Source organism: Orcinus orca, chromosome 3 (assembly GCF_937001465.1).
Source record: "Orcinus orca chromosome 3, mOrcOrc1.1, whole genome shotgun sequence".
NCBI lineage: Eukaryota > Metazoa > Chordata > Mammalia > Artiodactyla > Delphinidae > Orcinus > Orcinus orca.
In genome coordinates, this window is record NC_064561.1 from 112,452,548 (window position 1) to 112,479,676 (window position 27,129).

At 39.4% G+C, this 27,129-nt stretch overlaps 1 protein-coding gene across 1 annotated transcript in view; it reads right to left on the minus strand.

The window, feature by feature from the left end:
* Positions 1-830: 830 nt before the first annotated feature.
* Positions 831-27,129, minus strand: part of ADGRV1 (adhesion G protein-coupled receptor V1) — a 524,493-nt gene continuing 498,194 nt past the window's right edge. The window contains exons 87-89 of the mRNA XM_004263660.2: positions 13,416-13,607; positions 10,849-11,026; positions 831-1,291 (exon numbers count right to left, since the gene is read on the minus strand). Of these exons, the coding sequence (XP_004263708.1) occupies positions 1,173-1,291; positions 10,849-11,026; positions 13,416-13,607 (489 nt within the window). The 3' untranslated portion in view covers positions 831-1,172. The remainder of the gene's footprint in view (positions 1,292-10,848; positions 11,027-13,415; positions 13,608-27,129) is intronic.

Below are 27,129 nucleotides of genomic sequence, written 5' to 3' on the forward strand. Positions count from 1 at the left end.
TTTTTCTTGAAATGACTACTGATTTTCCCCCAAATACGTAGGAATTCAAAAATAAAAGGTCAAAAAGGCTTTCTTAGAACAAACTTGTTCTGTTCTTAATGATTCCTCTGGAACCATAGTCAATGAAATCATCTTGAACATAATAGGGTTTGTTCTAGGACAGACTTGCTGATTTCTCATTCCAAGACAAAGACTGAAAAATCCAAACCAAGAAATATTTCTCCCAAACAAACTCTGCACTGTTTGGATGATCCTCTTCTTAGCTGTACTAAAATGCTTGATGGAGTTATTTTTAACCGGGAACAGAACATTCATTCTGGAAAATGTTCAGATCCCTAATTTCTTTTTTAATTTGTTTTTAATTTTTTTTTTTTTTTGGTGGTACGCGGGCCTCTCACTGCTGTGGCCTCTCCCGTTGTGGAGCACAGGCTCCGGACACGCAGGCTCAGCGGCCATGGCTCACGGGCCCAGCCGCTCCGCGGCATGTGGGATCTTCCCGGACCGGGGCACGAACCCGTGTTCCCTGCATCGGCAGGCGGACTCTCAACCACTGCGCCACCAGGGAAGCCCCAGATCCCTAATTTTATAATGAGCAGAAATACATACTTTTGATGAAAGACTATGTAAACTACAGTACTCCGTCGACACTCAGGTACAAAATCAACAGACAATACATTTTACGGTTTTTAGGAATGAAGGTGAAGTCTTCAATCTGGATCACCTGTATCAATGCGGGAAGAAATGGGGTGCTGGACATCATCTAGATAGAGTTTGTTTCTTTGCTCAGGCACAGTATTTCCTCATAAATAATGAGCCTGGGTCATGCCAAATGGATTCTATGGTTTTTATTGATTGTTATTACTTTTATTAAACAATGTTAGCCATGTAGCATCATTAAAAAACAACTAATACTCTTGGAATATGTACATTCTATTAACTGACATGCCAATCCTATTAACTGATACAAATCAATCCAGTCTTTCATTATAGCAGTTAATTTTCAGATTGCACAAAGATAAGTAATTTATATCCCAAACACAACAATCACCTCTGGGTTAGTCATCCAGTACAATTCACAGAGTCCTATTATACGGCTGCATGTACTTAGAAAGTTTTAGCACAGAGCCAATACAAACAGGGAAGTACCCTCAATTCTAATGGTTACTGAGGTGCTAGAGGTGGGTGTCGGCGATGGGGATCCTTCTGAGTTCTACGATCTGGGAGTCAGTCAAGGTGCCTCCCTCCTGGCTGCCTTGACCAGATTCATTATCACTGACACTGATACCAGCTCCTGCAATAGAAAAAGAATAAACACAAAACGCCCAACTATTAGTCCAGCAAATTAATGGTCAAGTTACAGTAAGTCAACACACGTTTACTTCTATTATATTAGTAAAAAGTGAGCTATACATTTAGAATAAATATTATTAATACCTAGCAATTATAAAACTGTATTTTAAATTCCTTTTGGTAGTTTTTATAAGTACAAATTAATTTCTAAAGACATGAATTTGGCTTCTCAATCTTTTTTTCTGTTTCTACATGGCTGACAGGTATAACTTACTCCAAAGAATAGCATTTCTTAATTGGGGGATTACTAAAATAAAAAAGATCAGGCAAGTTATTAGAATTTTTCAGCAGGGGGGTAGGATTTGCTGTTAGAAAACATATAACCTCCAACCCTACATGTACCAAACCTAGTAAGTCCTTCAGCTGAGACTCAGTGTGGCAGGCATCCGAGAAGAAAACTGTGCATTGACAACACCTGGTATCATATCAGTGCCCAGAAGACACTGGCTCTCAATGACTCAGATCTGCTCCTAAGATAAAAATAATTATGTAACACAGTGCCAAAACAGATCCGCACAAGAATCCCACAAAGCTAGCTGTCAACTGAAGATAGCGCCTGGAATCTCTGTTTTGAGGACGCTCCACTGTTTACTACTTTTTTCACGACTCAGAATAATTCAGAAAACTTGACACTATGTTAGACTAACACCTTGTTGTTTTCTTCTGTAATGTGCAGAGGAACACATAAACACACACACACACACACTCTCTCTCTCATGCACACACACACACACACACACACACACACACACAAACACACACGGACTAGGTATGTGGTCACAGGGTGTGCTGTTGGCTGAATCACCAGAGATTACAGTTCCCAGCCCCACCCCCTCTGCTGGGCACAAGACTGCAAACAAGAAGGGAAGTGAAAAACCAGTTGCCTGGGCAGCTGAGACTTCCCTATCTGTCTGAGACGTAGGAAAGGCAATTCTGCAGTTAGTAGCTATGGGAAGATAGTGGATTAGCTTCTTCTTAACCTATTCGGAGATGGAAGCAGGAGCCCACTAATGACCTCTTTCTAGCCAAACCCTCCCTCTTTTGGGTCTCTGTCTTTCCCACCCTCTCTCTCTTAAAGGCTGCTGCTGAAACCCCACTTCCTGGCTTTGTTTCTCTGACACTGCACTGGCCCATCTCATCCACTCATCCACTGACCTGTTGACTCTTTCTTTCTTTCCTTTTTTAAATAAATTTATTTATTTATTTTTGGTTGCTTTGGGTCTTTGTTGCTGCGCACAGGCTTCCTCTAGTTGTGGCGAGCGGGGGCTACTCTTCCTTGTGGTGCTCGGGCTTCGCATTGCAGTGGCTTCTCTTGTTGTGGACCACAGGCTCTAGGTGTGTGGGCTTCAGTAGCTGTGGCACGTGGGCTCAGTAGTTGTGGCTCACGGGCTCTAGAGTGCAGGCTCAGTAGTTGTGGCTCGCGGGCTCTAGAGTGCAGGCTCAGTAGTTGTGGCACATGGGTTTAGCTGCTCCGTGGCATGTGGGATCTTCGTGGACCAGGGCTCGAACCCGTGTCCCCTACATTGGCAGGTGGATTCTTAACCACTGCGCCACCAGGGAAGTCCTCTGTTGACCCTTTCCAAAGCTATTCTGCTTTCTTTTGCATCTCCTCCTGCGGTCTGACCTCTGGAGGGCTTGTCTTCAGCCCAGCTTCAAGGCACGATCCACCTGATTCTTGCCTGCTCTCTAGCCTAATGTCTCACTAGAGCTGCTGGTCACTCCCTTTCCCCACCGTGTTATTATTCAAGCATTTCTGCCTAGGATGCTCTTTCCCTGCCCCCTCAACGCTTTAGCTTGGCTGCTTCCACTCTTCCTATAAATTATCAACTCAGGTAGTATCCCCTCTGCTACCCTTGGAAACATGATGATTCTCTTTTAAAATTTCAGATTCTCCCATTGGATTATGTCTCTTAGCTAATAGGACAGTGCCCAGCACACTGTGAGTGTTCAGTAAATGTTTGCTCAGTGTATTAATAAATTATGCTCTGCATCCTAGTTCTTGAAAATTCCTCTTCCATTTGTATTGCCTGTTCTGTTCCTCTGATCCATTCTGCATTCCACTGCCTTCTCAAGAACAAACATTAGTTCCTATTGTCAACTGCGTCAGCCTGGAACCCTCTGCCTTGCCTTTCAAGATACTCCTAACCCGGCTGGACCTCACCAGATAGACATATTCCAACTTTTGCCCATTGGAGAGCTTTCTCAAAGTGATTTCTCTTGACTGGTCCTGCAGTGCCATGTAAATCCAGCCTGAGCGTCTTCCTACCTATCCGTCAAGGCCCATTTCCACACCCTTTCACAAATACTTCTTTCACTATTCCTTCAAGCAGGGAGCTGGAGGATGCAATATTTGAAAAGAAATGTCCTAGTTTATACCTGAAAAAATTATTAATCCCATCCCTTTTACTCTCTTGAATTGTCCTGGTATGGATGATAAATTGTAGGGTACCTCTATATATAATGTACATGTAAGTCATGAAGCAAAACATGGCAAACACCTGTGAACTCTTTCCTCAATTAAGAACTAGCATATTACCAATGACAATGTATATTCAAAAATTTAGTTAGTTGCCATGATTTAAAAATGAATACATTTAAAATAAAAAATCAGATTTGGGGTTTCTCTTTAAAAAGCAGAAGACAAGGCAACACTGGGCCTGTATTTCTGGATTATATAAAACAACAACCACCAAAACATGGACCAGGTACTACCTTTTGGTATGCCGCTGTTTTTTATCAGCTCTCTTGAATCAGTTATGGTGTTTGACCCTACATGTGAGTAACATTTGAGTTTGCCACACTGCCTTTGAAGGACAAAGGGCCCATGTTTCTCTGCCAGGGAAGCAGAGGAACTGTCTGACTTAGAAGAACCTCCAAGTGGACCAGTGACACATTGCCATTTTATAAAGAGAAGGTGACTGAGGCCCTGAGGCCTATAGCAGCTTAGATCTCGGTGAGTAACAGAGTTGCCCAATATGGGGTCAACTACAGAGAAACAGAGAGGACCCCAGCATTAGCACCAGGGAAGAGTGGGGTTTAATGAACAAATGAGCACCGACTTCCTCTGATTTCAAGGTTGGCCTGCTCTAAATGCCACTAGGAATGCATAAGCATCTGCCCAGCATGGAGACAAAGCACACTAGAAGTTCTGAACTAAGAGCCTGCTGAGCAGACTGTGAGGGACGAAGCACACTGGGCTGGAAGGTTCAACGTGGGGTGCAGCTTTACAAGCGACTGGGTGTCACCAGCTTGTTCAGTAGCCCAGAGCCCTGGAAGATGTCAGCAAGTTCTAGATACAGCCTCCCCTGAGTCACCACATCTGTATGATCCACCTCGTCCTCCTTTTCAATTTCCTCCCAGTTGACATAAATGCACAATACCCAAATCCTAATCCCTTGCTGAGACTCAGAAAGGACACATTCTACATACAAGTATAACACGGCAGAACTGGGAACACAGCCCAGGTTTCTTGTCTCTTTGTAATTCATTCAATGGTCTAGGAAGGTATTTGGCAGTAAGTATCCTGATTTTCTGCAAGGTATTTTCATGCTTAAATTTTAAGCCAAAAATTCACGAAAAATCCAGCAACTGTGATAACAGTTAACTCTCCCCCTTGGTAGACTGAACGGGCAATGTCAAAGGAACTACAAGTAATAATTCACATTCATCTAGAGTCTCTCCTTTCCTCAACATTTCAAACATGCTTTAATTAGGAAAGCATGATTATTAGTCCTGTTTTACAGACATAGGGACTGAATGGGGATCAGAGGTGTTCACTGAGTTGCCCACGTCACACAGCAGGGAAGTCACAGAATGAAGATATCCAACCGGACTTCTTTTCTTTTTAAATTTTTTTTTAAAAATTTTCTTTGTTTGCCTGTGTCGGGTCCTAGTTGAGGCATGCGGGGTCTTCGCTGAGGCGTGTGGGATCTTTTGTTGTGTGGGCTCTTCCTTACGGTGCGTGGGCTCCTCTGTAGTTGTGGTGTGCGGGTTTTCTCTCTGTAGTTGTGGCATGTGGGTTTTCTCTTTGTAGTTGTGGTGTGTGGGTTTTCTCTCTGTAGTTGTGGTGTGAGCTCCAGGGCGTGTGGGCTCTGTAGTCTGTGGCACGTGGGCTCTAGTTGAAGCGCGAGCTCAGTAGTTGTGACACGTGGGCTTAATTGCCCCGCGGCATGTGGGATCTTAGTTCCCTGACCAGGGATCGAACCCGTGTCCCCTGCATTGGAAGGCAGATTCTTTACCACTGGACCACCAGGGAAGTCCCCCAACTGGACTTCTGACCCCAGACGTAGGGTGTTGTCTTTTACATCCTACAGCCTCTTATGGGGGCAGCTCTATTCGTGTGACTTCTTTGTCCCACAGGTTTCACGTGTTCATATTTGTCTATAGAATAAATTTCAAACTCCTTGGCACACATTCAAGCACGAACCTCCCTCACTCAATAGTTATGGTGCAGTGAACACCCAGGTGTTACACAACACATTATGAATAGTTAAAACTGTTTTTAAACATAACAACAAATCGAACCTAACAAATAATTTATACCACATACTGAATTTAAATTCTGCCAGACACTGTGGTAGAATTTTCACATAGACAATCTCCAAACTTCATGAAAACTTACAATAAGAACACTTATTTGATGGGCTTCCCTGGTGGCACAGTGGTTAGGAATCCACCTGCCAGTGCAGGGGACACGGGTTCGAGCCCTGGTCCGGGAAGGTCCCACATGCTGCAGAGCAACTAAGCCCATGCACCACAACTACTGAGCCTGCATGCCACAACTACTGAAGCCTGCGCTCCTCGAGCCTGTGCTCCGCAAACAAGAGAAGACACTGCAATGAGAAGCCCACACACTGCAAGGAATAGTAGACCCCGCTCGCCCCAACTAGAGAAAGCCTGCGTGCAGCAACAAAGACCCAATGCAGCCAAAAATAAATAAATAAAATAAATAAAATTTTTAAAAAAGAACATTTGATAAATGAGGAAACTGAAAGGTTGAGTTCCTTACTGAAAGTCACACAGGTAGTTGACTGCAGAGCTAGGATTCCAACACATAGCTCTCTGAACCCTCTTTGAGCCCATTCTTATTTTCTATGGCCTTTTAAAATGCGGACGTGATACAAAGGTCATACTCCTTCAATCTTCTTCTGAGGAAAAAAAAAAATCAAAATCTTTCCAAATTTGGGCTTCCCTGGTGGCACAGTGGTTAGGAATCCGTTTGCCAATGCAGGGGGCACAGGTTCGAGTGCTGGTCCAGGAGGATCTCACATGCCACAGAGCAACTAAGCCCGTGCACCACAGCTGCTGAGCCTGCGCTCTAGAGCCCACGAGCTACAACTACTGAGCCCACGTGCCACAACAAGAGAAGCCACTGCAGTGAGAAGCCTGTGTACTGCAACGAAGAGTAGTCCCCACTCGCCACAACTACAGAAAGCCCGTGCACAGCAATGAAGACCCAACGCAGCCAAAAATAAAAAAAACAAAACAAAAAAACAAACAAAACGTTTCCAGTAGGGAAACGTTTACCATGACTTTAGTGTCATTGGTCTGAGGTAAAATAAGGAAGTTAAGGGACTAAGGATGATGGAGAATCAGATTAGTCCCTCTGGGAGAAGCCCCTGTGGAAAAACACCCTGTTTCTAAGCCCAACAGGCTCCCAGTTTGACATTTTCTAGAGTCTTGTCAGCTTTGGATCAACATAAAAATGCCATGATTTAAAAATGAATACATTTAAAATAAAAAATCATTTTTATTACATTAAAATAAAAAAACACTTCTTGTTAGGGATGTAAATAGAATACATGCCCCTCCATCCTGGACTCACACTCTGTGTAGGCTGAATCTGTTCTAGTTAGCTCTCTACCTTCTCCTCTTTCCTAAATGGAGGCTGTCCCAGGGTGACTGTTCTCATTCTCCCACAGTCCTGGTTGGGGACACTGATGATACATTGGAAAGTTCTATTAAAATAACTAATAATAACCATGGCATCACTAGTCTAGAACTGAGTGTCTCATTTGCCTGTGGAGAGGCTGATGCATTTCAAGAACAACTAATTGAAAGATATGATGTCCTCTTTTTAGAGTGAAATGTGAATTTCTCATAGAAAGATAATTTATTTTAAAAATGAAAAAAGGTCAAGTGTTTTCCTCTGTGTCCTTTTTTTTTTGCTTTAAGGAATTCAATATGGCTAAAATTCAAATGGAAAAACAAGTCCATGAGTGGCTTTGGGACAAGGGCTTCTATTTTATACCAATTAAATGAATTTCAAACATAAAATATATTACATTAGGATAAAATTCTGTGTCGGGAGTAGAATGGTAATACAAGTTCAAAGAGAAAAGAGCATAGTGTAAAATCCCCAAATGTAAAAGAAAAGCTTTCTTGTACATATTTAAAATAAAATGAATAGCAGTGGGTATCAAAGTGCTCTGGTACTTAGGCCCTTAAACCCTAAAATTTATAATAGAAATGACATTGTTTGATTCTATTTAAACTTATGAAAACCTTTGGATGTTTATTTAGATATATGCAAAGGGTAATATAACTTTTCAAAGTTGTTTAGGGGTTCAAATGAAAAAGACTTGGAAGTCCCACTGTTCCCAGTAGTTGACTTGGAGTGGCCCGCAGTTAAGGTGGACCTGAGATAGGTCAAGGTTTGCAAACTCAAACATCACAGGTGCCAGGGAGGCTCACATAAATCATTGACACAGGTCGTCTGGTGGGCACTGGACAAACTAAAGAGCTCATGTCCTGTCTAAAGGGGCAGCCATTACTCAGCTCCAATCAAGCAGTGTTGTGTTAGATTTTAAGCACTCTATTGGTAGATTTTTTTTAAAAAACATATTCTGGATTTTTACAGGATATCTCTGAATTTTAAAATTTTGCCACAAAAAATTGTTAAAGTGCAATGAAGGTCAAATAAAACTCCCTGTTGGTCCACATCTGGCCTATGTATCAATTGTGAATTCCACTGTGGATGGAGTGGCAGGTGGACTGCTCCTTTGATTTGACCATATTGTATGATGGAAAGCATCTAGGGGGTGGAACTTGATTATTATCGTACCTTTTCTAAAAATAGAGGGGGCCAGTGTTAGAGACTGCTATTGTGGTCTTTTAAAGTATTTACTTCCTAAAGAGTTTAGTGAACTCTAAGGAATGCTAAACTCAGTCTATAAGTAAGTAAGTCATTCCATACATTCCGGAATGGAATGCATTTAGTACTTGTTATATATATATAGGACCCAGATCTAATTTAATTACGTCGCAAGAATTCATTTTATGCTTCCAGTGCTGTAACATCAACTCACTGCATTGCAGTGCTGGGGACATAATCTACCCTGGGAACTATTTGTAATCTGAAAGCCCCCTTTCAGTCCTAGCTCGAATGGGCATTCTATACAGTTGTTCCTTCCTCCTTCATGAAACTCTTCTCTCCAGTTTTCATGCTGACCATGCTACAGTGTCCTCTGTGGGACCCTCTTCTATTTACGCTTAAACGTAGGTATCATCTCAGATGTTCTTCTTGTTCCTTTTCCTTTCTCGTGTTTTCCCTTCTTCCCTCTCCCTCCCTCACTTCTTTTCTTCTCATCTCTTAGCTTCCACTCTTCCAGACTAAATTTATTCATCCCCATAGCTTGAAATGTAATCTCTGCATGATGCCTTTCAGACCATTACTTCCAACCCCGATCCCTCGCCAAAGATCCCAACTTGACTCCTGAAGAGCCACCAGGCAGAATGATCAAATTATCCAAGTCTGAACTCATCAGTTTCCCCTTGAAAACAAATAAACAAGCAAATGATCTATGTATGGTCCCTCAGTCACCTAGGTGAGAAGCAGGAGCCTTTGGTGACTGTCCTCTCAGTGTTTCCTCAGCATTCTTCTTGTCCTTTTTCTTTCCACTCACCAGATTTGAGGTCTAAACCTTATTCCCTGGGACCATGGTAAACACCTCTCAGCCTTTCTGATTTTGCTTCTAAATTTATTCTTCAGACTTCCCTAAGAGTTATTTTGCCTCAAAACCAGTGGGAACATGTTGTGCCTCTCCTCAAAAACCTCGATGGCTCACTGAGTTCTATAAAAATCCCATCCCTTAGCATGGCATCTGAAGAGCATTTTAATATTATGCAGGGTATCAGGAAGTCTTCTGCTCCCCCAAATGAATCTATCACTAAATGTATTCTGGAAGCCCCAAGTTAAATTAAGTGAAGTGGTTTTCTTTACTCTAGGACTTTTTAGAGCTGCTAAAATGCTCAAGTGAGTTGTGAATCTCTGCAGTTTCCCAAATATACTTGGTCAGGGGATCCTTTCACCAAGGATGTCTAGGAATATCCCAAGGAGGGTGCTTGCTGAAACCCAGTGGAGGAACTACAGTAACTTATTAACAATGTAGGTAAACTACTTTCTGGGCTTTTCTCCTGCTGCCTGGCTTTACTCACCCTCCCTCCCAGCCACACTGCATGCTTCTTCTCCCCAAGCAGGTCATGCACCTGCAGCCCTGGGCTTTGGCTAATTCTATTCCCTCAGTCTGCAATGCTTTTCTTCCACTCTTTACTTACTTAAGCTCTATATATCTTCAAGAATCAGCTGAGCAGGTTTTTAAAAACATTTCCTTGAACTCTCAATAATTAATAACTCTTTCCACTACTTATTTTACTCTCCTTTATGTCATGTTTATCTAATGTCTACTCCTCCAAGCAAACTCTAAGTTTCATTTTTCTTTCACTCATTCATGAAATGAATTCATTCATTCATTCTCCAACAACATCTACAAAAGGTTTACCAACTGCCAAGCACTGATCTGACATGGGAATATATATATAGTAGCATGCACTTTTGAATAACTATTTCAATAGGTTCATCTGAGCACGGACACATCTTCTTGCATGTTTGTACATCTAGAAATGAAAAAGTTCACTGAACTTTTTCTAACAGTGACAGTTCAACATTTTTCTGAGGGAAAAAAGAAAAGAAAAAAGTTGCATATTTGATTTGAAAACAACTCTCCATTGGGGTCACAGGTTGAGTGGAGTTGAACGTATAGGAAGAGCCAATGAAATACTATATATATGATGGCACTTTGAAAACTGTAGAACTATATGAGGCCCATTATGTTGCCTTTGAAAGTTTCTGCTCCAAAGATACTCCATAAGAAATTCTCTTTGGTAGGTCAGAGGCAACACTCTCTCAGGGAGATCACTACCAGATTCTTATGACTCAGCAGTATCTTGGTGTTCTAGCAAGATTCCAGTGCAGAGAGATTTACATCTGGTTAGAGTATTCCTTTTTCTTAAAAGCAAATTGTCAATTATTTTTAGGTTGTCTCATATTTGGTGCCAAGAACAAAATATCCTAGAATTCGGCTGGGATTAGGAATGGGTCATGAGAATTGGGATGTGGTACGGGTGACTGATTGTACTTTTGCAACTTCATGGGAAGAAGATACAAATTGTAGCATAGCGAGAGTGCCTACTTCCAAGGGGGTCTGTGGGTTCACATACCAGTTTTTAATGCAAATATCAAGTCATCAAACTCCTGCGACTCCTCATCGGCTATTAGTGACCCCTGGCCATATCCTCCAGAGGAAGGGAACGTGGCGCCATTCTGTGGGCTTGGCTTTAAGTCAGGGCTGGCCTGGCTGGCTTGTCGGAAGGATGCTCTCTCCCAGTCAGGTGGCACCTTTTTGGGTGGGGGTTGGGAGAAAAGGAAACCATAATATGAGTACATACATACTTACCCTGAAATCTGTATGAGCTATTTATCTCTGCATCTCATTACAAAGACTAAGTGAAAGGGCTGTTGAACTGTTTAGAATTGACCTTTAATTTTACCTTTGTTCCTTAGAAAAGTAAGTCTCTCCATGAGACCGTCTAACCTGGCGATGCTAAACAATTTCTCTACGAGGATTACTTGTAGATTTCTAAGCTGTCATGCGTGGAAGAAGAGAATTATTTTTTAACCCAATCAATACGTTAAATTTTTTCATAGAATCTGTGCAAACAAAGCTGTTAAAAATATAAGAACTGGAGAACCCTCCTAAATCTTTAAGATACAACATATAATTTTAAGTATAGTAGCTATCTATGAGGATATACTGAATTGAAAAGAAAAGCCCTTTGATAGAATGCTAAAGTCCTCCTTTTTAAAAATTAAATGATTAAAAAGATAGTTCTATCTTGAAATGAGTAAATGTATTTGCTTCCCTTGTGGTTACTGGTAAACACCCCTTAATCTTTCCTTTCCTAATGCTTTCCCTTCTCTGCGTGGCTTTCTGGAATGTCTCTGCCAGTGCCTCATTGACAGCTGGATCAAGGCCAATTCTAAGCCGCTGAGGAATGCAGAGCACACTTTAGGGTATGCCACTGCGCTCCACCCCCAGTGAACATTTAAGTAGTGGCTCAGGCCAGGAACTGAACTGTCACAGCTGCTGCCTCCCAATATAAGGTTCTCTGAGACACTGCGGGGATGCCTCGCACTGAGAAAAATGATTTGAGTGCTGGAGAAATAAATTTGAGAGAACATGAAACATTAAAGGATTTTACGAAGAAGTGGAACATCTGGACTACCACTGTTCAACACAGTGATGGTTCAATACAGTTCAGTATAGCACTGTGATGCCACAAATGTTTTAGACATTTGTTCTCCATTATGGTAGCTACCAGATATATGTGGCTATGGAACACTAGAATGTGGCCAGGGTGACTGATGAAGTGATTTTTTTTTTTTTTTTTGCGGTACGTGGGCCTCTCACTGTCGTGGCCTCTCCCGTTGCGGAGCACAGGCTCTGGACGCGCAGGCTCAGCGGCCATGGCTCACGGGCCCAGCCGCTCCGCGGCATGTGGGATCCTCCCAGACCAGGGCACGAACCCGTGTCCCCTGCATCGGCAGGCAGACTCTCAACCACTGCGCCACCAGGGAAGCCCTGATGAAGTGAATTTTTATTGTTATTTAATTGTGGCTAGTTTAAATTTAAACAGACATACACGGCTAATGGCTAATGTATAGTCTCGATCTAGACAAATGCTAAACTGGGTAGCCAAGTAAAGAGACAAAAACCATTATTTTAAAGATTTACTCCCACACTGCTGATCTTAAAAATATCTGTTTCTATTGTTATCACCTGGGATGTGAAAATAATTCAGTTTTAAGAGCTTATGGGATATAGAAATGGTACTAGATTGCTGAACCCTTTAGGGTACTAAACACATATCAAGATTTTTAAATATGGTACTTTATTTGTGATCACTTACCTTAATTTTCGCCTGACATGAATAAAGTTACTTTCTAAATTAACACGGAAGACAAAAAAATTATCACTGAGCAGGTAGATTATCTATTTACCTACTTAACTATGTATAAACTGTTTTCTTTTCAGACATATGCACTTTGATTTCCTGCCATTTTTCAGGATGCAAACACAAATACTGTTCCCCTTGGCTCCTTCATACAGAGACACTAACATGGGCTGTGTAAGGAATGGTAGGCAAGCACATCTCAGGCACTGCAGAAATTGTCAGGGACCTGTTTACCATCTCTTCCTGGACAAATGTCTTCAGGTATGTTTCAAAATACAAGCAGTGGTACCAATGCTATGGGTGGCACTACTGAGAGGTTGGTGGCAATGTGATTTAGACACAAGAACCCAAAATGACGTGGAGGGAGAACATTGGGAGGTTTATTTGTTTGTTGGGATTGAAGTAGTGGATTGGCATGAGTAAAGGAAGAGAGCTGTGAAAATATTTTCAGGAAGAAACAGTATTTGAAAAACCATTTCTGAAGCAGATTCAGGCACTGCCGTAACCAATTAGGAAGCTTTTGAAGAAAGAGCTCTGATTTCCCGGTACAAACTGCTGGTTAATAGAGCTCACAAAGCAAGGAGGAAAAAGAATTAGATAACAGACATGATACCATGGTGAGCACAGCAAATACCAGAGATCAGAGAATGTCAGTAGGAAAAGGATTTGAAAGTTACATGGCACCACTTAACTTGTACTCCATAAAATGGAAAGGTTGTATATCAAAGAGTGAGAGAGAGAAACAGAGAAGGAGAAAGGGCAAGGGCAGGCACCTCCTCCATAGCACTGATCAGATTCTGGGTAGACTTGCTGATCTCCCCTCCAACAGGAGGCATTCCACTCCCGGGTGTGAAGAAGGCTGTGCTGGGTCCCGGGTGCCCATTCATTTCCACTGTGTAACTGGCCTTCATAGGGCAACACGTCTGGTTGTGCAGAATGAAATAAACCACAAAAACGTACAGTCCCTGCAAAAGAAGAGAACACTAGCATATTAAAGGAAGTCCTGCTACCATAGCTAAAGAATAAACATGATTGTAAGCATAGCTGATTTTCTACAAGTGTTCTCCAAATGCTACCCAAAGCTGGGAACGACAGAACATGTTCGAAGTCTACCAACAGGCCCCTGTAAATTTCTGAATGTCACAAAAGTTCTTCAGTGTCATTTGAGAAAACCGCTCTCTCACTTAGAAGTCTTTTTTTTTTTTTTCTTGGTTAGAACATCAGTAACTGAATCTAGCTCTACGAATACATGAAAACAGAATTGCAGAAGTATATCTGATTAGCTGTGTACATTTTGTTTTAGAGGGCAAACCTCTTGCCTTCTGAAAAATTACTATCTTTTCCCACCTATCTCACTTAATCTCATTTTTTTTCCTTAGCAAAATGGGGAGTAATGCTCCAGCCACCTTGGTGACTCAGGGAAGGGCAGCACTAATTAAGCCTTCTAATTCTGTTTAAATATCTCACCTACTTATCTCAGTTGGAAATAAAATCGCTGGGTAGGGACTCAGTATGGATTGCTTAATATTTAGCATGCCTTGCTTCTCAGTAAACATTACATGAGAATGACAAAGCTATCTTGTGCATTCTTAAACATCTGCAGGCCCTTTAAATTCTTTTGCAATCTAGTCAAACTCTTGACAATTGCTCTGCTTCCGTCACAGAGAGCAACTCACATTTTATAGTTGTGTTCCAGACACTGCCTACACTGGCTTTCCTTCATGATTTCTACAAGGGATCTACTGTATACTTCTAATGGTGCTTCTACAAAGCTTGGTAATTTTGACCTTTACACTCAGCCAATAAAATATGTTAAATTGTGACTTTTGTGTCTGTTAATCCTGGTGTTTAAGTTTTGGAAGCAAATAAGAATCTCCTTAATTACTAAAATTTTTAAATTAATCCACAAAAATGAAAGCAAGACACTCAGCTTGTTAAAGAAAAAAAGGAGTTAATGTCAAGATCTTCATAAAACACAAATAAGTATGGTCATTTTTTTTTAAGTTTGCATTCTCCCATATCTCCTAATATTTCTGGCAGTGTAGAAGCAGTAAAGCAAACAATATTGTGGGCTTAAAACTTGTATCTGCTGGTATAAATAGTAAAAAGTCTATTAGAAAATCCTCAAGGCACAAGAATTACAACTAACTTTTAATGTAAAATGAAATTTGAGGACAGTCTGCAAGGTAGGAATGCTAGCATTTGATCTCTGTTGCCATTTCTGGAATATTGTTATAAATTAGGCCTTTCTCCTCTTTCTACTGGAATGACCCCTTCCTGAGTTGGCTTCCAGTCTATGTAATTAACAAATATGTTTTAAAATCAGTGGTTTACCTGCTAAAAATATTTTAAAATGTAACCATTTACATTTAAAATGTAACCATGATATAAAATTAGTAACAGAAACATTCATTTCCTTTTGAATTGGGCTCGTTTTGGTTTTTTGGAAACAACATTAATATTCTAAATTATGTAGGGTAAGTGAATTACTTTCACATGCAAATGATGTCATGTACATTAGCAGAAACAAATCTTCCTGAAAACATACACATCCAAAATTTTTCTTGTACAAGTAATTTTTCACATGGGTATGACCTAATTATATTGGCCACAGACAAAACAGGAAAAAAATTAAACTGTCAGCCTTAAAAACTGTGAGAATGTCACCGATTTATTTCAGGATTTCTCTTAGCGTTACTAAGTGATAGGGTAAAAGCTGGATCAGGAAAAAAAAAAAAGTCCTAAAAATCCATCTCCAAGGATCCATTTGTTAAAACAGCACTTCTCTCTTGTTTGTTTTTATATCTAGTCTTTTGTGTTTCAGAGAAGGAACTGTCTGCTGAAAACAACTTGCATGTGAAAACTGCATGTTTTTTTTTCCTTAAAAGCATATTTACATATATAGTAAATATTCTGAATCTTTTAGATGTGTGCCAGGAAACATAAACACTGTTAAAATGGAAAGAAAAGAATGTTTAAACGCAGATTGTATGACATTTGCCTGTGCCCAGCCCAGGCTGGGCGAATCTAGAAAAAGGACCTTCATTATCCAAAGTACTCAGCTGTGGAGGTTTCTGACCTCACAGTAAAAACAAGTCCCTACTCCAAACGCTGTATATTAAATCTCAGGCTCTCCTTTGTATGATGTTCCGTGAAAGAATTTTAAGAGAGAATCTAGAATCTCAATTATTCAATCCAATCTGCAGACCACCCCTATGTGCACTGCCAGATAATGAGATGCAAGGATAGAACATTGCCTGCTACTCCCAAGTTGCTCACAAAGACAATATCCTACAAAATAATAGGTTAACTGTTCCAGAAGCAGGACGTATATAATTCATCTGTCCTTCCTTTTCCTTATTTAGTGAAAGCTTACAGAGAAGGAAATTCTTTCTGTGCATTGCTGTTTTGATTATTTTGTTGGGTCTCCTACTTACAATGATGAAAAATGCTTTCAAAAGTCTTTAGTTAGATTGTATCTGGATTGGCCAACCTTGGATTCCTTTTGATTCAGGAATTTAAACCTATTAGCAGAGACACAAACGAGACCTAAAGGAGTTAATAAATACTCTTAACATCTGAAGGAGCCAATAAGTACAGAAGATTTTGGCTGCCTATCTCAAAAATTTATGTTGGTTCCATATGAGGTGCAAAAGAATCAACATTGCCATTTGCCAAATTTACCCGAGAAGTGATGGCAGAGGAGAAGTGGGTAAAATGGGAAGCTGATTAAGCTGCCTACCTCTGAAGGAAGTGAAGTCTCAGGGCTTCATACTGATCTGACTATCCCCTCTGAGGACTAAGATACAGCCCTTAAGTAAGAATAGTTAAGCTTCTCAGGACTTGTAAAAAGATCTCAGAGGAGGGTTAAACCCGGTATCAAACTGTAACTAAAGGCACAGTCTTAGGCAGCAGTCTTTTTTGTCTCTGCCTCTCCCACCCCATAATTTCTTCAGGTTACAGAAAAGTGGTTAAACTATCAAATGCACTAAATGAACCCATTTAACAGCTGCCCAGGCTCATTCCTTTACTTTTATGTCTCTAAATAAAGTGAAATATTAGTTCATTATTTTGTCTGCATTCTGAATGCTGGCCTGCATGCACAGCCAGTTGGAGCTAGTGTGACAGAACAGTGAGCATGGACACACCCACACAGCAAGAGCTCTCAGCAATCCTGACCTGATGTGTTCAGCAACCTGACATATTGACTCCACATGGCCTCTATTTCTAGTATTTATTTTAGATTCTGGCAAAGAGTTATTATATGTGATAAAAATATGCTGGTGATAGTGTCTCACTAGCCATTAAAACACAAAGAATTGAATCAGTCTAGATATTAAAATATAACCGATAAAAAGCGCTGAAAACCATTTGCACCAGCTTGGTTATGTGAATCTCTTTGATGTTTGGATTCCACACAAGTTAAACGAAAAAAACCTTCTTGACCATATTTCCACATGTGATTCTGTACTGAAACGTAATGAAAACATTCCGTTTTTAAAACAAATTGTGATGGGCGATGAAAAGTGGATACTGTACGGCAATGTGGAACGGAAGAGACTGTGGGGCAAGGGAAGTGAACCACCACCAACCACACCAAAGGCTGTTCTTCATCCAAAGAAGGTGATGTTGTGTATATGGTGGGATTGGAAGGGAGTTCTCTATTATGAGCTCCTTCCGGGAAGACCAAATGATTAATTCCAAAAAGTACCACTCCCAATTAGACCAACTGAAAGCGGCACCTGACGAAAAGCGTCCAGAATTAGTTAACAGAAAACGCATAATCTTCCAACAGGATAACGCAAGACCGCATGTTTCTTTGATGACCAGGCAAAAACTGTTACAGCTTGGCTGGGAAGTTCTGATTCATCTGCGTATTCACCAGACATTGCACCTTCGGATTTCCATTTATTTCGGTCTTTACAAAATTCTCTTAAAGGAAAAAAATTTCCATTCCCTGGAAGACTGTAAAAGGCACCTGGAACAGTTCTTTGCTCAAAAAGATAAAAAGTTTTGGGAGGATGGAATTATGAAGTTGCCTGAAAAATGGCAGAAGGTAGTAGAACAAAAGAGTGCATACATTGTTCAATAAAGTTCTTGGTGAAAATGAAAAATGTGTCTTTTATTTTTACTTAAAAAAACCAAAGGCACTTTTTGGCCCACCCAATATATTATAGCAACTATAATATGGTCACATTATTTAAATTTTATTTATAATTAGGCATCCAATCATATTTAGTATGTCTAGAAAGATGCCTGAAATGATGTTCACTTAATGTTGTTATTTTTACTTTAAAATAGTCAATAGTCTTTGAGACAAAATGACATACATATGTATAAAGTAGGAATGATTTGTTAAATGATCTTGTATATTTAATGACCTACTCTTTCTGGTGTTCTCCACTAATTTCCATATAATTGGATTTCTCTTATATCATTTCCCTTTCCCTTCAACCTGCATAAGTTCTCTTTAGGATTTCTTAAAGCTCAGATGTTTTGAAAATAATTCTTTCAGCTTTTGCCTGAAAATGTCTTTACTGCACCTTCCTGTTAGAGGGATATTTTCACTGGACATAGATTTCTAGGTTAACAGGTTTTGTTTTCTCATTTGTTATAGGACTTTAAAGACGTCATTCCATTGTCTTCTGGTTTCCAGAGTTTCTGATGAGAATGGTATTAATTTTTATCATTATTTTCTTGAATACAATGTTCCCTTCACATCCCCAAGCTGCCCTCATGATTTCCTACTCAGATTTTCAAGAGTTTGACTATGATATGCCTAGGCATATTTTTCTTTGCTTGGGATTCTCTAAGCTGTTTGGATCTGTGGTTTGTACTAACAAATTTGGAAAATTCCTGGCCATCATTATAGTCACCTAATAGTTATGAGGTTTACTTATGGATGAAGTTTGAAGTGACTTTAAAAGTTTTTAATCTTTTTATTATTTGTTTCAATTCTTTATAATAAATATTTATCATTTTTCCAAAAATAATAATGATTAAAAAAAAGTCTAAGCAAATTTGTCAGTATATTAGTAATAAAGAGAACATGGACACAGGGACCATTTATTAATGCTGCTTTTCTTTTCTATGTTTTTAAAACTTTGTAGCACAAAGATATTAAAATAATAGGAATATTGTTTTTGGAGACCCAGGGAAAATGTGTAATTTCAAAATCTCCAGGTATATGTTAATTCTGTTATGAAAAATAGTTAAGAAATAGGCAGTGTAATCCTACAAATGGCCTAATCAAAACCACCTATCTTTTGGATAGCCTAAGAAAGAGCACAAAACAATGTAGGAGAAAGGACTTAGAGGAATGAAATCTTCATTAAAATTAGGCTTTTTTTTTTTTAACTCAAAAATTACAAATTTGGGATTACAAAAAGAATATCTTTCATTAAATTGTAACCTCCTAGAAAGCAAGAGATTATGTCCAGTTAGCTCACAGTTGTATTTTTTAGTTTATAGCATGGTCCCTGGCACACAGGAGGAGCTTAAGAAATATCTGTTAAATAAGAAATTCTGGTGTTTAAGTTTCATCAGTGGGAGAGAGTACGATGGAGTGGGGACAGGCAAGTGTTCGTTTTAGTCCTCTAATTTTCTCACTATAGTTAGGTAATTTGGTAGTTGCTCAATAAAATTTTGTTTTGGCTCAGTCTTTGTGTTTTATACATTACATGTGCCAAGACTCTCTTATGGGAGAGTGAAGCATCCACTCTTGGCTGGGTCTCTGCTCTTCTGGGTCTGTGACCCTCTGGTGGTAGGCTTGTTTGGTGCTGAATCCCCAGGTGACTTCCTGGCTGTCTCTGCCTTCTCTGCTGGGACTGGGTTTGCATAATGCTGCTGCTTTTTCTTGTGACTACTTCTCCTTACAGGGCTTCACAGCTTCTGCTTTTGTTCTCCCTTGGTAGACACCCCTGTGAAGTCTCTGTGATTTCTTGTTTTTGGCTTCACACAGCTCTTGGGCTGCTGACCTACTGCTGTTTTGCATCACCAGTGACTAAGCAGCAAAGACTGGATGTCATGCCAATGACAGAATTGAAAAGACAAATGCAGTATATGCATTTGTACATTTTTTTAGGTGTGAGAAAAGGAGGAATTTCATTTCTCATCGCTTCATATTTTTTGAACTGCTCTTATTTTTCACAGTTTAAGTTGCTTTTGTTAATGTTCTTATTTACAGTAAGAATCTTCAATCTAACATGTGCATTAAATATACAGAGAAAGGAAACAAGTGAGTCATCTTGATGGCCATTGGTTATCAGTGCAATTGTAACATTTAGAACTCTCTGGGAACAATTATCACCCAACTGCTCTTAAAAATATTTGGATGGGATCAGTAATTACCTAGTGTTCACCATGGGTTATGTCAAGTTCTTCTAAAATTTCTTATTAACTTAAGGGACACGATTTATTCAGAACAAGGAGAGTCAACAGAAGTTCAGTTAACTTAGTCTGCTGGCTTCAGACATGTCTGTGACTGAAATATCTGGGTAGCAGGGCTTCACTTTCAAGGTTGGGGCTTCGAAAGACGTCTATTCTAAATATTGTTAAGTCCTAGGAGCAACAATTCTATGTGTTCTTTTTATCATAAATATCCAGAGCATAGACAAGATATTTTTTCTTTTATACAACTGAAGTTTCTATCTGCAATTTAAGAACGTATTTCTGTGTGTGTCACTTACTTATGGACAGGAGAAACATTTGGTCAGTCTTTTTTGAGATTAATACTCATGAATCAAAAGACAATTATTAGGTTATGCCTCAGCAATTTCATCTCCAGATGGTATGGTCCCTTTTCCTTCAGCTTTTCTTCTTGAAACTTGTTCTACAGGACTTCATCACAGAGACTCTCAATGTTCTTTATGCTTCTGTTAAGTTTCAAAGCATGGAGTGCTAATCAATCATGATACTACTTATCAGGAGCCAGACTATTTTTGACAAGATAGAAGGAACTGAAAATTAAGGTGTTTTTTTTTTTTTTTTTTTTTTAAAGTTACAACAACACAAACCCCTGATCCCACCAACACCCTGCTTTGAGAGTTCCTAGATAAGAAAATTTTCAGAAGTACAAATTGAGTTGGTGGTAGGATTGAGGGGCAGAGAAGGCTGGAAGTGGTCATGACAGTACTGGGATGGAACTAAATAATGGAGAAGAGGTTTGGAATCTGAGGATAATTTTTTTAAAGGTTTTAATAAAAAGTGGAGAAGAGATTCAAGTTGGATTAAGCTTTGAATGTGAAAAATGTTTTTAACTTAAATGACAAAAATGCCGAATTGTACCATGACTATTTATTTAAATATTGTTATATTTATAAGTACTTAAAAAATAATTTGAACCATTTTTGGTTTACTCTGAGAAATCTCTGCCACAGGCACTGGAAATACCTAGAGTCTGCAGAATAATAATAATAATAATAATAATAACCATGACAATAATAAAATAAAGTGAGCTGTTTCCTTGTCCTCTGGGGTGGTTTTCCTATGCAGAAGAGATTATTCAAAAGTTTACTATTTGTTTTGTCTAACAGTAAAAAGTCTGCAGCGTGTCCAACAAACTATGGTGATGGGTCAAATCGGCCCACTGCCAATTTGTACACTTATAGCAAATCACCAAGATGTACACTTTAAATATCTTACAATTTCATTTGTCAATTATACCTCAATAAAGCTGAAAAAAAAACCCCATAATAATAAAAAGGACAAACTACTGATACACATAACAATATGAATGAATCTCAAAGTCAGTATGCTGGGTAAAACAAAGCCAAACATAGGGCTTCCCTGGTGGCACAGTGGTTGAGAGTCCGCCTGCCGATGCAGGGGACACGGGTTTGTGCCCCGGTCTGGGGAGATCCCACATGCCGCGGAGCGGCTGGGCCCGTAAGCCATGGCCGCTGGGCCTGCGCGTCCGGAGCCTGTACTCTGCAACGGGAGAGGCCACAACAGGGAGAGGCCCGCGTACGGCAAAAAAAACCAAAAAAGCCAGACATAAAGGAGTACCCACTGTATGATTCTATTTATACAAAGTTCTAGAAACTACAAATTAATATACAGTGACAGAAAGCAGATCAGTATTTGCCTGGCTATGGAAGCAAAGGGAGGGATGTTCTGCAAGGGGGCCTGGGGAATCTTTTGGGGGTGATGGAAATGTCCTGCATCTTGACTGTGGTTTCCTAAGTGTGTAACCACCTGGTTTTTTTTAAAAGCTGAAGAACAAACTAGAGTTTTGAATTTGTTGTTTTAATAAAGTGAACACTAATCTTTTAAACTAAGGGTCAGCAAACTTTTTTCTTGAAGGGAGTCACATAGTAAATATTTTAGACTTAGTAGGGCATATGGTCTCTGTCGAAACTACACTGAAATTTGAATTTCATACAATTTTCACATGTCACAAAATATAATTCTCCTCTCTATTTTTTCCAGCATTTAAAAATGAAAAAACCATTCTTAACCCTATAAGAACTTTTTAACATAGTTTTGGTCAGCATCCTTTAAATTGCTTTTTCTAAAGGCCTTAAAAATGTAGCATTCAGGTATCTGTTAACAACTCTATGGATTAATCTTGTTTGTGCAGTGATAGGAGACCAAAGAATAATGTTGATGATGATGAGAAGGGAAAATTAAATGACCCAGTGACAATAAAAATAAGAGAGGAGAAGCGATCATTTTGCTGTGGAAACTAAATTAATACCATCCATGCTGAAGTGAAAATAAGATTATTGTAAGTACTAGACAGGAGATCAGGAGAAAAGGCAAGGTTAGAGACATAAGTGTGCAAATAGCTGTGCAGTGGTAAAAGCTGAAGCCATATGGTATATAATTTTTTTAAGGAAGACACTATGTAGAGGAAAATGCTGAGTGCTCAGGATTCGGCACAGCTGGAGAACACGAACAGGAAGAGGAACAAGTGAAGTAAACAAGGAACGACCGACTGGTCAGGCAGGTCAGATGAGAGAACAGCCACAGCTCACTATATCAGGGACCCCAAGAGAAGACTCTGTTCCAGGAGAGCGAGGTGGTCCACATCAGCACAAACAGACATTAAGAAGAAGCGAAAAGAGGCATTTCTTCACTGCAGATGTAACTGATATCTTTGGGAAAAACACAACCAGATCATTCCCTAACCTAAGGGTAGCTTTTCCTTGATAGCACTATACATTATATATTGCAGTCTACTGTCACCCCCATCCAGAGAGCAATGAGAAGAGACTGAAATACATAATACACAGAGTTGTCAAGAAAAAGGTACCCTTAGGCTACGGAATGATCTGACACACGACCTGAGATCAGCCAGTTTGATAACTACATGCTGACACTGGATGGGGGGTTTTCCTCCTTCCTCCTCATCTACTTCATTCATTATTATTCTTAGAGCAAAAGACTATATAGCACAGAGTTTAATTCCTTTAAACTACAAACTTCAGGCATTCCATCTGAAGATACTCAATGAACATTGAATATTTCACATTTTCTACGATGGGTGTGCCTGCCTGCCAATATTAAGTCAACTCTGATACCAAGGCCCCTTTGGGAAATGCCCAATTTTTGTACTTTTGACTTATTCCTGTCCCACAGGTTGCTGAAGGCGGACAGTCAGCCAATGACATGTAACTACTGGGCTTCTACATCTTTTATATCACTTTTGAAAGGAAAAAAATCTAGTAAGCTTCTAAGAAATTATTCATTTCATTATAACATGGTTAATCAAATATCAAAGGTGATCTAAATGGCCTTGTTTTAGAAACATTCTTGATGAGTCAATTCCAAAATAAGGATACAGTCCATATAGACTTTTATAGAAATGTGGAACTCAACATCCTATGATTTGCTGTACTGAAACTCACAGGTTATAAATCATGCACTGAGGAGAAAGAGATTTCTTATAACTGGCAAAACTGGCAAATTCTGAGACATCTCACCAGCAGACAGAAACTCTGAGTTACCACACTTCTGGGAACCTTTGCCTTTATAGATTTGAGATAATATAGCATGTAAACGGATATCAATAATAATTCTAGATATTAAGAACCAGATTACATATTATCAAAATATTATTTGTTATTATTTTCAAATACTCTTTTCTGATGATTAATGAGCTACTTAATAGGGAGAAATCATTTAGTATCTTTTTATTGCAATTTTCTAGTCAGTGAAACAAGGACACTAAGATATCTCTAGGAATGCTCTACGGAATAATTAATTTACTAACAAAACTCTAAAAATGTATGGATATTTTAATCTTAAAGAGCAAAAATTTAAAGCAGCCCAAGTTCAATTGTTAACATTTATTGCAGAAGGGGGAAGAAGAAAGAAAAGAAAATACAGAGAAGTCAACCCCCCTGCACCCCAAATTTATACCAGATCTTAACACTCAGAAATAACCACTCTATCTTGTCTATGACCTTCCTTAAAACTACAGTTTCTATAGAGGGTTTATTTTCCCCAAGCTGTTAATTATGTAAGGACACATTTTTATATGTAAGCATTTTTTGGGGAAAGAGAGCTGAAGGTTGGATTTACAATTGGGCGATAGCTGAAGAAACCTCAGATCTTGGTTTGCCTGGAATAGTCCTGGTTTGCTTGGGATTCCTGGTTTAGCCTGCTGTCTCAGCATTTTTATTAACATCACCCCCTTTCACTCAAGTGTCAATGACAGTGAATTATATGGCAATTTAGTAGGGCTAGATAGGGCTCAAGAAGGATCCTGCATTGCGGAAGAAATCCTATTTGAAACAACAGAGCTATTGAGTATATCCTAATAAAAATCCAGATTCTAACCAGCCCTCTTTACGTAAGGATGGTCTGCAATTTAAATTCTCTCCTAACAATCTTCAATTCATTCATTAATACATAATAGCTGAGTGTCCACCAAGAAGTGCACTTAGGTTCCACACAGGCAGTGGACAGACAGGCTCAGTGCTTTCTCAAGTATTTCATGCCCAGTCTCATGGTTCAATGCTTGGAGCTCCACCAGGAGTTCCTCTGCTTCCTAAATCTCAGATCACTGCCTGAGGGGGAAATAAGTGAAGTGGAAGATGGGTCCAGTGACTGGCCTTACCTAAATTTGGGGATACTCTTCCAAATATTTTATCTTTCTTACTCAAAATAATGTTGTATACTATTCTTTGAAAAGTTTTTGAGGGTCTAGTATAGGAAAATTCTGTGATTCGTAAAATAATATAAAAGATGTGGTATCTGTTTCAAAGAGTTTACACTAGAGTTAAAAATATGAGGCATATAAATTAATTAAGTCCTGTGGCCTAAAATGCTTCCTATGATGCAGGTCCACACTCCCAAACTTCTTTCACAACAGAAATTTTCAACTTTGTGATAGTCGGTAAGTTTAAAATGTGGGCATGTATTATCTCTTGTGATGAAAGTCAAAGGAAAAAAAGATTTAGTTTCATGTATTGATTCCATAGCCAATATTTCAGAACACAATTTATATATATGTTATACTGGTAGTAAAAGATAAATTTTTTAGTTAGTGCCTCTTTTAATGACCATGACCTTAAGTCAATCAATTAACTTTTCTTTTTTTTTTAAAAAAGAACACTTTACATGGACATATATACACTACCAAATGTAACGTAGGTAGATAGTGGGAAGCAGCCGCATAGCACAGGGAGATCAGCTAGGGGCTTTGTGACCGCCTGGAGGGGTGGGATAGGGAGGGTGGGAGGGAGGGAGACGCAAGAGGGAAGAGATAGGGGGACATATGTATATGTATAACTGATTCACTTTGTTATAAAGCAGAAACTAACACACCATTGTAAAGCAATTATACCCCAATAAAGATGTTAAAAAAAAAAGAACACTTTAAACAGAGCATTTCTCTTCCTTAGACCAAAACAAGTATACCAATCAGCAAAGTGTGTATTATATTGTTTTATATTTGGAGTCCAAGAACACTATGTATTATCTTCTACTCTTTTAGGAAGTGGAGTGTTTAATTCTTACGATTGATAATTTAACAAAAACTTGAAATAAGGATTTTATTCTAGCCCTAAACTTAATTTTCTTGACTGGTTATAATCATTCTCTTGTGGAGAATGGGATTTAAAGTCATATATCTTAGAATTTAATGTGTAATAGGTAGTATTAGTAAATAAGTATAATTATATACCAATTAGTATAATTAGTATACGTTGCTTTGCTATTTGCTAAATACTGTTATATTCAGTTATATTTTATATGAACCTCAGTTTCTTCATCTACAAAATGGGAATCAATAACTTTTACTTCAATGGATTATTATAAGGCTCAGATAAAAGAAATGCAAGGTATATTTGTAAACTGTAAATCTGCTTTATAAATATAAGGTGATATTGTTTTTATGCTAAAAGGATTTGCACAAAGTTAGTCTCATCCTTAACCTGGTTGGTTTATTTCTTTGTATAGCACATTCCTACCAGTTGAGGTGGCCCGCCACAAGGTTGTGTTCCGAGAAATAATGTAACACTATAAAGCCAAGCAGGCTCTTGGTGGTTGAATATTTTACATGGCTAAGAACCACTTCTTTCCCAGAACTGGTAGAGAATACAAACCGTGGTGCTGTTCTGCCTTAGTGTGATTACAGATACAAGTCTTGACCATCTTTCTTAAGGCATGGGCATCAGTTTCTTCACTGATACGGTTTATTCTTTATTGAGTCATTTCACAAAAATGTGAAGGTAGTGGTGAGGTGTTAATGCTTCAGTGGTTCCCAGTACCTTCAGAGTATACAATTTGTAACTTGGCTAATAAAGCCTTCCGCGGTTTGGTCCTGTCTGTCACCATTCCCTGCCTCAGACTCCACACTCCGGGCAAAATGAACCACCAGGAACTTTCAATTCCTCCAAATGTGCTGCACTTTTTCTCAGCTTTGCCCTGTGGACTTGCTGTTCTCTCTGCTCCCTCCTCCTCCTCTAGCCTGGCTAAGGCTTTAAGTAAGTATCAGCTTCCTCCAGGACACTGAGATGCTTCTTTGGCCACCCCACCACTCCATTCTGGGTTAGGTAACCCAACACTCTGTCCCACACCCTGGGCATCACTGTCATAAGCACAGCACAGCACCCTGTGAAGACCAAGTTCTTCATAAATCTTTGTTGAGTGGGTGAGTGAATATATGAAGTCCCCCGCCAAATCTGTATTATCTGGGTCCTTGAAAAATAAGGGCAAGAAAAACCAGGATCCCACTACGAACAGCATTGATGCCTTAAGGGCTTACTCTTAACTAAGAAATGGGTATAGCTGTACCATCTATGCCATTTCTTTACTACACCTTCCCAGAAATTCTAGAAGACAAACTGGGGTGCTCTGTTTGGCAGCCGCTCTCTTGACTCAGATCCCAAGTGAGTAGGGGGTATGAGGGTATGTAATCACAAATTTTTATAGGCTATTAAGTTGGAACAAAAACCACCTATAGTGGGAGAGGATGAAAGGCATGTTATGGGAAAGGCAATAAAAGCGGAACCCCGTGTGTGTGTGTGTGTGTGTGTG